The sequence below is a fragment of the Syngnathus scovelli genome, chromosome 11, assembly GCF_024217435.2.
Source record: "Syngnathus scovelli strain Florida chromosome 11, RoL_Ssco_1.2, whole genome shotgun sequence".
Classification (NCBI taxonomy): domain Eukaryota; kingdom Metazoa; phylum Chordata; class Actinopteri; order Syngnathiformes; family Syngnathidae; genus Syngnathus; species Syngnathus scovelli.
In genome coordinates, this window is record NC_090857.1 from 5,302,894 (window position 1) to 5,313,595 (window position 10,702).

The window sequence follows — 10,702 nt, forward strand, 5'->3', positions numbered from 1 at the left end:
GCTGGCCACAAACGCGTGGAGCAAGTCACACGTGGGAGAAGACAATTTACTTTGCAATATGTCATGCCTGTGAGAAGTGAGCCGTTCAAATTGATGTGCTGAAGGTTTGATTCGGTGCTGCGTCTGCAGATATTTGACAAAACATTTTAATAACACCATTTTTTTTTTGATGAAAGAAAACTAAGCTTAAGTAAGGTTATTCAAATTATTATAATAGCAGAAGAGGAAACTGTCATTCCCTTGAACAATTTGCTGGCTGTTAATGTACAACAAGATGTGATTTTCTTTCTTGACAACACACCCATCTCCACACCTCATGCCATATCCCTGTGTTCATTACAATGGCCAATCACGAACAAGGAGAGACCCTCCCCTGTTCAGATAAATAGCACCAAAACCCAGGCACGGTCTATCTGCCTGACTCTCCCATTTCCAGCAGAGTCTCCGAGCCTCCTCTCACCCCACCTTGCTGCTACAAAATCCTTTGTGACCATGTCTGCCAGAGCTGTGAAGACCACCACCTTCTCCACCCTGTCCACAACCAAAGGCCCGAGTCAGAGGTTCAGCAGCCGCTCCTTCTCCGGCTACGGTGGTCAAGGTGTGGGTGCTGGCAGGCAAAGCTGCGTACTCCGCGGCTCCTACGGTGGGGTGGGCAGCAGCGGTGCCGCCATTGGAGGCTTCAAGATGGTCGGTGGGTATGTTGCCGGGGGGTCGGCCCAAAGAGCTGGTGGATTAGAGTTTGGCTACGTGGGCTTTGGTGGAGGCATGGGCCAGGAAGTGGTGGTCCCCATCACAGAGGTGACGGTGAACAAGAGCCTGCTGGCCCCCTTGAACCTGGAAATTGACCCCACCATCCAGTCGGTCCGCATCCAGGAGAAGGAGCAGATCAAGACCCTCAACAACCGTTTCGCATCTTTCATTGACAAGGTCAGTCAACTTCAACTTCTTTCAAGTACCAAGTTTCCTTCGTACAAGGGTTTTCAACTGGTTTAGTCCAAGGGACCACCAACATAATAACCAAGAAGCAACTCGGGGACCACTGCTTTGGCGTAATATTATTTTATTTTGGATCAAAGGAGGATAGACCCATACAGGCTATTTATTTGCATCTGTATAATAAATAAATAAATAAATAAATAAATAAATAAATAAATAAATAAATAAATAAATAAATAATTAAATAATTAAATAGATAAATAAAACGCTGTAGCCTCCTCCCTCCAAACATCGCTTGCAAAAATGATACTCAATAATAAGACTGAAAAATTCGCTCTCTGCCAGTGATTGATCACCTGTGATCTCCACGTCGCCCCTTTGCTGGTTTCCTTGTTTAAGGAGGCCTCCCTGACAAATGTGAGCTAGAAGTTAACCCAGCAATCAATCACAGACGTTCTTTGCACTGTAAAAAAACAAGCCTTTTCCCCCTTCCTCTGCATTGTGGAACTACACATGCATGCTTGTTCTGTTTGCCCAAGAAGACCCCACCCAGGGTGAGGACACTGAAAGGAGACATTGTAAAGGGGCACCAATGCATTACAATTGGGAAACATGTTCATCGTGGCTCCAAGTTGAGTGAGTAATAATTGACGTGACATTGATGTGGTGTCATTTGGCCTTCTTTGTCCAGCCACACAGTGAAGCTATTCATTTCAAACTCCTATCTCTTCATCACACATTCTGAAAGACTCCTGTCCCAAATTCCATACAGTTTATTCATTAGTGTTGATTGTAGTTAGATTTCTCCAGAAATGCATACATGTTATCTGCGCGGCGGCGCTCTCCTCTGGATGTTATTGCTATTACATGATGCTTTTATTCTGTAGGTACGCTTCCTGGAACAGCAGAACAAAATGCTGGAGACCAAATGGAAACTTTTGCAAGAACAAACCCCAGCATGCTCCAGCATCGATGCCATGTTTGAAGCCTACATCGCCAACCTGCGAACGCAGCTGGACAACTTGAGCCATGAAAAGGTCAAGCTGGAATCGGAACTTCATCACATGACAGGTCTGGTTGAGGACTTCAAGACCAAGTGAGTTGATGTTGCTTCACGAATACAGTGGAATCTCAAAAGACAAACACATGATCATTTTACATTTCTACTCCTTTAGATACGAGGATGAGATCAACAAGCGCAATGAATGTGAGAACAACTTTGTTCTCTTAAAGAAGGTGTGTTCAGGTCTTCCGATTGTTTTTTTTTGTAATAGTCACACTAAATTCAGGGTCATTTGCATATTTGACGTGTAGTGTGCAAGAATGCATTCTAAGCAGTGTCTGATGCCACACAGGACACAGATGCAGCGTTTTTGATCAAAGCAGAGTTGGAGGCCAAACTCGATGGACTTTCTGATGAAATTGACTTTCTGAGGCAGATCTTCAATGCTGTAATGAACTTTTAATGAGTCACCGATCGACACTATGGTGATTACCTGCGTTGAAGTTTCACGTCTGTCTGTCTTTTGGTTGTGTAGGAAATCCATGAACTACAGAGTCAGATCAAGGATACATCTGTCGTCGTGGAGATGGACAATAGCCGTAACTTGGACATGGATGCCATCGTTGCTGAAGTGCGTGCCCAGTATGAAGACGTCGCCAATCGAAGCAGAGCTGAGGCGGAATCATGGTACCAGAACAAGGTAGTGGATTATTTGGACAGAAAAGCCAACGGAAGATTTTCTGATAATACAGCTGACCTGCATGTGCTGCATTTCCCTATAGTATGCCCAGATGCAGGACTCTGCTGGTAAATGCAGTGAAGATCTGAAGTTAACCAAGGCGGAAATTGCTGACATGAACCGCAGAATAATGAGGCTCCAGTCTGAAATTGACATGGTTAAAGCACAGGTGAGCACCACCTGGCTCATTTTCATAGATTGTTGTCACTAAGAATCCAAGGAAACTCTTTGGAGCAGCGATAAAGAACACTTTTCATCTTTTGATTAGAACAATAATTTGGAGGCCCAGATCGCTGAGGTTCAGGAGCGTGGCGAGTTGGCAGTGAAGGATGCCAAACTCCGCATTAGAGAACTGGAGGAGGCTCTTCAGAGGGCCAAGCAGGACATGGCCCTGCAGGTCCGCCAATACCAGGAACTGATGAACGTGAAGCTTGCCCTGGACATTGAGATTGCCACCTACAGGAAACTTCTCGAGGGAGAGGAGGACAGGTGTGATTATTTGGACTTTTTTTCATGTTGTAAATTTTGTTATTAATTAAGATCTATATGTCTCATTTTAGGTTCATAACTGGAATCACGACCAAGGTGTCCAAAATCACCTGTATGTATTCTATTAATTTATTTTGTTGTTACACCCCTAATATATCTGTATATATGTGCATATATAAAATATGTGTATTTTTAATGCACAGCTATGAACTACAATGCTTATGGCCTGGAGAGCTCCCGTACCCCATCTTACATCAGCTGCTCATTTGGCACCATCAAGGCGAGTGGCGATTCTGTGCCTGAGGTGGAGACTGCGGAGGTGAAGAGCACCACTAGTGTCACCACAACAGAAACTGAAGTGAGCACTACTGAGGAGAAGAAGGAGGTGGAGGTGCCCGCTGTTACTGAGGTCGCTAAAACCGAGGAGCAGGTGGAGGCTGAAGTTGTGGCTGAGTGATCTTCTTAAACCCCATTTGAGTTGAATTTGACCCCTCCCAAAAAAAATCACACCATTACGTTTGAGTTTATAAGGCGAATGCCTTTTCTCTTTCTGTCAAGGATCTGTGAGCAGCAAGTGGGAAAACCATTCATCAATGCCATATTGTAAATTTCAGGACTGTCAGATGTTATCAGTGCAGTAAACGCAACTGGCCACTAGATGACTATGTGGCATGGGTTTTACTGAAGCCAATAAATCAAACTGCCGTTTACAAAGTAGGCTGTTGTCTTTTGTCACGGAATGTGGAATTTGGTTTTCTTTTCTTCTTTTCCTCTTGTAATCGCCGTTCGAGGAAAAAAGGTTCTCACGAGCACAAGCTCTCAAGTATTATTGACACTAAACATGATGAGTGCATGTAATTTGATGATTTTTCTTGAGCCACCCTATTATTCTTGTCTCTCGCTCAGAATCTAGTGAAACAAGTGATTAAAACAGATACGTTTATCACAAACTATTTAGGCCAGGGATGGGCTAATTGAAAACAACAAATTAGGTAGGGAGGCCTAAGATGAAATCTGAACCCACACTTCACAAAACTTACAATGAATGTAATGTCTATATTACAATTTGTTAATCGGAGACTACTATGAATGAATGCATGGATAACTGGAAAAAAAAAACATAAATTAAAATTTAAAAAAACTAGACATGCATTGTGGGTGGTGGTGCCACACCCAAGGCTATCAAGGCTCTCATGTTGTAGAAAGCCACACAAAGGTTATGTCTTTAACTGTATTCTTCTTTAGCACAACTGTGACTGCTGACTATATACACGATAAAATGAGTACATGATCTGCCTTGAGTCGAGATTAGCACAGTTTACAATGTGTGCACACATATGAATCCAAAGTGAACATAACCTGGAATAACACCCGTGGGTGGGGAGAGTCATGAAGTTCAAATGTTGACCTACCTTACATGCAGTCCAATAGTACATTCAAGCAACTAAAAATACAATGCAAACAACCAAACAATATAAAATCGATTTTACTCTGTATCACATGATTTTTAATCTCATTATCAAATATCCAGAAGGTGTTGTTTGGAGTTTCTGGAAGAATACCTTTTTCTTTGGCTTTTTAGCAAAGCGTGTGACGATAACCATAGACTTGGAAAAGGAATTTAGACACAGCAAAATGTCATGCTGGAGTCATGGCATGTGGGAATCAAATCGAGTAGATTTAATCATTAAGGCATCATTAAGCATCCGCATAATTGAGGGTTTGACATCTGGCAGCAGCAGAGAAATGTTCCCTGGCAGTTGCTGACACGCACTCATACTTTCAGCAAATTACTGCCGCGTGCTTGAAAGCGTTTTCACGAGTATCATATAGGGTCACACAACCAGCTTGACTTTTGTGTGTTCATCCAGTAAATTATTTCAGAATATTTTAGATTTATATAATGCACCTTTCATTATTGTTGCACCACTTGCGATGGTATTTAACACCGGTTTTGAATTGTGTTATGTAACGTGCAAACTAGGCCTCAGTGTAGTAAGTACCGTGCGACTCCTCAAATTGTCGTGAAGTTTCAGTGGGAACATTCAATCATCTTTGCATCATCCAAGTACCTGCAGTTAAATGCGGTAACACTGAACCACACAAGTTAGACTTGTTAGAGGGTTGGCAGCAAAAAGCATTTTCGAATTATTGGATGATAACATAAGTTTCTGTTAACGTTGGTTCTCGACTTCTTGCTTCAATATAAATATGTCTTCAAATAAGAGTAGCAATTGTGCCTACAGATCAACAAAGGATTGAAATTTAGCAGGAAGGTACATTGTGGTTTTACGTAAACAAGAAAAATAGTTTCTGGGTGAAAGTGGAATTTGATTTCTCAATTTTTGTAATGTCAGTCACAGAGCGACATGGTAGACTCTGTTCCTAAATGTAATGCTGAATAGTGATCTATTCAACATACTTTTTTTTTTTGCCATTTTTTTTTGTTATATGTTATATGACGTGCAACTCCATTCGCGCACTTGTTCATTTAAGTTTTAAACTGATTGAGTTTTTTTGCTGATGTATACAATCAAATGGCTTTGTTTGAATCAAACCTTCCCAGCTGCACCTCTCGCAACCATTTCAAGCATTCAAAGCCACCCTTTCGAAAAACAAAACAAAACAACTCAAGTAAGTTCAAGGATCATCATGTGTTGTTTCTCCTTGATTTTGACTGACAAGTAGTTAAGTCCCTGCAGGGCATCTCAGCACAACTGCTAAAACCTGTGAACTGGACCTGTTTGGTTCCAGTTCAGCGTCTGAATTCTGATCTGAAAGTCGAGCTGCCCCACCCAGGAGCGATGCATTGTCAAGGATGGGTGTGAAGCTTTGAATGCCTACCGCTGTACAAGAGTTGTTGTGCTGCAGGCCCTGCCATAATGAAGGCAATCAAATCATTAGAGCAAAAGAATTGCAAAGGTTGTATAATGCATTTTTGGCTGTCTTCAAATATTTCATCTATTTATTTTGCATCACTGCATCTTGCTTATTTCTTCTTAATATTGTGTTTGGCTCGATGGATTCAGCATCAACTGTTTGGTACCATCATTGTTCAGAAACACTATGTCAACAAAATATCTGTTAGTTTAGTCCAAAGCAGCTTAAGTCATTTGACAGGCAGCATGCTACAAAACTTGATCACCACTTGGACAGGAACATTTAAGGTATTTTAACAGTAACTATCTCCTGGAGATGCGTGGGACCTTTAAAGCGTCAGATGTTTGGGTTAAGGTTCGGATCAGAACAGTTCGGGTCAGTGTGTCCGTTAACTAAATAAATAAATAAAACAAGAAAGAAAGAAAGAAAGAAAGAAAGAAAGAAAGAAAGAAAGAAAGAAAGAAAGAAAGAAAGAAAATCAAATATGTCTTGCTTGGAACTCTCTTTTGCTCAAGTTATTAACTAAACAATTTCACGCAATAGTTGAGTTTTCTTAAGTGCATTTAAATGTGTTGAACTTGTCATTTTGTGGTCGTTGGTGTTGCAGAAATATCAGCAGAGTGCGCCATTGCTTAACTGGACAAGTGCCGTTATCAATAGTGACGATTTTCCCACCTATTGAGCATTTGACCGTCCACGCATTGCAGCGAGGGCCCTCTTCCTCACACGCTCTCATCCTGTTAACTCACTCTTGCTTAAGAGCACAAGTTAATTATTCACTACTATCAAAATGACACCCAGCAAAGTTAGAGCTGCCTGGGTGGGGTCAGCGTATGACACTTTACTTTCACTTGTTCAAACATGCCACAATTGCCGGTGTGAACAAAGCGGCCTAGCGTTCTAGTTTGCACTTTTCTATTGCAATCAAAAAATAATAATACATTGCCATTTAATTGCATTGTTTATTCAATTTATAAATACAGTGCATTTTTAAGCATCAAGCTTGGAATTTGTTTGTTTGGTGACAGAACATTGGTTGCTAGGCACCACTGCAATAACAGAATATTGGTAAGACGAATGATGGGAAGAGAATGTAGTCAGTCTCATTAGTCATTCTTGCATACAAGTGTCGTTCCGCCCCCACTGTACACACAATTAGTACCATTTCTGCTGACTACAAACAAACAATACAACATTTCTGACCGCGTGACCAAATTTAGAAATACCCAATGTCAAGAACTGTACCTTATTCATTCCTAAATCATCAAACATGCACATTAATAATCCTGGGTGTGATACCAAACAGGTTTCACTGTTGACTGAGCAACTAAAAGCAGACCCACCCTCCACCACAAGTTCTACGGTTATCACTCGACTGAAGCACAGCTATGGCTGCACCCCCTCTCTAACTGTTGATAGACGTGCACATTGCATGACTTCAATGGTGAGTATCTTTGAGTCACTGAGACGGTGCCAAAGGCCTGACGGATAGGCTGGGCGGTGTCCCGGACAAGAATGCGTGCACGACTCGGTTGAACACACTGACCTGCTTCAACAAATTGTGTTATTATGAATGGCCAATGTGTAGTCTGCAGATGGGTCAGAAATCCAACAATGTTGTGGAAGTCTACACTACTTAATAATAACTACATGGAAATGACAGATTGCGGTTGGTTGTCACGGTGATGATGATTTACAGGGGCCGTCTTGGTTTCTATGTACTCAAAGGCCCGAATAGAAAAATAATGAAATCCAATAAATGTGGTGTGGATAGATTTTAATTCAATTGTGAAGAAGAATCATAATCTGCAAAACAGTGAGCAGAATAGCGATTATGAACAGATACTGCATGCAAACAGGTGTTTGCCAGTTACGCAAGCAAAGCTCATATTTCGTTACAACTTTTTGGCCAGACATCTCATTGGATGTCTGCATAAAAGTGAATCATCCAGTTTCACTGCAGCTTGTGCCAGAGTTCCCATGGCGAATGTCTTACAAAATTACAGCGCATACTGTACGTGTGTGTGTGTGTGTGTGTGTGTGTGTGTGTGTCGGGTAGGGCGGAGTATGAGTGTGCCTGTTGTGGGAGGAGGTGACACATTGACAAGGCGTTAAAGTCTAGTCCTGCAGGCGGAGTAGAAGGAATTGTGTCGGCATGCGAATTCTGTCGACTTGTCAACTCTGCAAGATGTGTGAAAATGTGCTCAAAACGTAAACTCAGTAACGCGGCTCACATATTTCGTTGGAGTTTTAGTGAAAGCCTTTTGTGCCGCACTCATTATAGTGAAAGCTTCATTAATGTTAACAAGCCAATGGTTGACATTCATGCAGGTTAACCACATTCCCTGCACTTGGCCCTCATAAATTCGTTCCATGCATGATTTGCGGCTTCTGTGTTGTAAGGGTGTGTCCATTTTCGCAGGTGGCGAATGGCCAAGTTCAGATTACTATCCAAACCTGTAACACTCCCTGGCAGACACACCCACGTCGCAACGCCGACACAGGTATGAAGGGGAGTGGACTCGTTTCTGCTTATGAGTCATTTGGTCTCTGAACTGATTAGAGCTAGATAAAACATCACGGTTGATTTTGTTTAATCCTGCCGAGTTTCACAAAATGTGCGTCCAAACTTCACTGAAGTAATAATAATAATTCATTAAATTTTTCAAAACTTTTCAAAAACCTAAAGACGCTTACAGGGAAGAAGGCAAAGACAAACAGGAGGGGAGGGGTAGGGGGACGGGGAAGAGACAATGGGATAAAATGAAGACGAGGAAACCAGTTATGGATAGGGGAGGTCATAGGCTTGAGAGAAGAGGTAAGTTTTTAGACGGGACTTAAATATGGGGAGTGTGGGAGAGTCACAGACAGACTGAGGGAGAGAGTTCCAGAAGTGCAGGAGAAGGCTCTGTCCCCAAAGGATTTGAGTTTAGATTTTGGGACTGTCAGACGTGAGGTGTTGGAGGATCGGAGGGGGAAGTAAGGTTAAATCAACATGTCATCAACATGACTAATGAATAAATAAGGCAAACATGCAAAAATGTCTGCAGATCAGGTGTGCAAGAATATTCGTCGCCCATGTTCGATAGCACGCATTATTGCAGTCGTGCAGTGTTTCCTTCTCAAGTTTGCTCATCAAACATTTGAATTCACAGTAAGAAGAAACAAATGTGAATTGTCACCAGGCTGTGGTTGCTCGGTAGGTTTTTGTCACCAAAAGCAAACATCAAAAAGCCTCATTTTGCCTTGAGCCATAGATGCAATGCAGACTTTGACACAATGTGAACTTATCCATTTCAGGAATTCAGGCCTTTGGCTTTGAATGCATTGGCACAATTGCTTTGTATTTTACAAGCTGCTGATAAAAAACAAGGTCAGCTGACGCTTCGTATAAACAAGAGTTTCGGGAGTAATAGATGAGAAAAGTCTGAATTACATTCCAAAAAATAAAAATGGCAATTCGTAGGTGGAGAGTTGTGTCTTTGCTCGCTACTGTTAAAGCACGCTTGGCATGGCTCTGTGTGAAATCCGATCCTCTACAATGGTATGCTCAGCACAAAGTTAAAAAAAAAGTTATTTCAATACCCATTGTATGTGTGTTTCCATTCAATGGAATGATACACATGAATGTGTGAAACAATTACCAAGTGCAACCCAAAAAATTCCTAGTAAGTAACAATTAAAAGCGTTTGTGATGTGAAATGTGCGTGGGAGTACTTGTATTGTCTAACGTGGCATGGATGACAAAACCTTTCGCAATGTGTTTTTTTTTAAATAGAGCAGTGGCAGCAAAAAAAATAATAAAAAATAAAAAATAAAATAAAAAATGCATCAGCTCTGTGAATAAGATACAGTGTGCAACTGAAGATAATTCACAATTTGTTGCCCGGTGACAAACGAGCATAACATGTACATCAGTTTGATTCATTCTCACTACATTAAAAAAAGCAAATGTCATTTTAAATTGACATGTGTGGAAGATGTGTTTTGCATACAATCACAAATGTAAGTCGGCATCATGTGAATTGTCTTTTTTCATAAAAGTAAGTATGAGGAAGGTGAGCTAGCCAAAATGCACCTCTAAAGAATGTCCACACCCATTTTACACATACTGTACGCTAATGGAACAAACTCCACATTGTAATCTCGCATGACATCGTGTTTGGATATAATCAGCTCAAAAAAGCGCTAAAAATATTTTTCGTGGAATGTTTTCATTTGTTTGGTAGTAAAAACAACAAATAATAAAATTCCAATTGGTGTTTGTCCACTGAAGACTCTGGAGTCGGCCGAGCACCCGGGCAGGGTTTGGAGACCATCATTGGGCAATAACGTACTTGACATGTTCTACTTGTGAGTAAATACAAGCATCGGTCAATTTCAAACGGATATAGTGAGCAATTTTGAACGTACATTTTCTCCAAATAGTTGTCGGACAGCCGACATTTGAGCTTCGGGGTAAAGTTCCACACCATGGTAGAAATTAAAGGCGCATGCGTGTGAAAGGTTTGGGAAGACTGAAAAAGACTGCAGGCCTCAACACCACCAAGTGTACAGAGTGAAGAAATAAAAATGGAGCGGTTTGAGAGTACGACAACTGGGTGTGGTGACATTCAGTCCTGTCATGCAGCCAGCACACCTGAAGTGCGCTCCTG

At 41.5% G+C, this 10,702-nt stretch overlaps 1 protein-coding gene across 1 annotated transcript; it reads left to right on the forward strand.

The window, feature by feature from the left end:
• Positions 1 to 415: 415 nt before the first annotated feature.
• LOC125977414 (keratin, type II cytoskeletal 8-like) lies at positions 416 to 3,884 on the forward strand. The gene is made up of 9 exons (XM_049733854.1): positions 416 to 927; positions 1,824 to 2,032; positions 2,112 to 2,172; positions 2,292 to 2,387; positions 2,475 to 2,639; positions 2,722 to 2,847; positions 2,947 to 3,167; positions 3,239 to 3,279; positions 3,371 to 3,884. The coding sequence occupies exons 1-9, from the start codon at positions 493 to 495 to the stop codon at positions 3,622 to 3,624; spliced, it is 1,608 nt and encodes a 535-aa protein (XP_049589811.1). The 5' UTR covers positions 416 to 492; the 3' UTR covers positions 3,625 to 3,884.
• Positions 3,885 to 10,702: the final 6,818 nt, after the last annotated feature.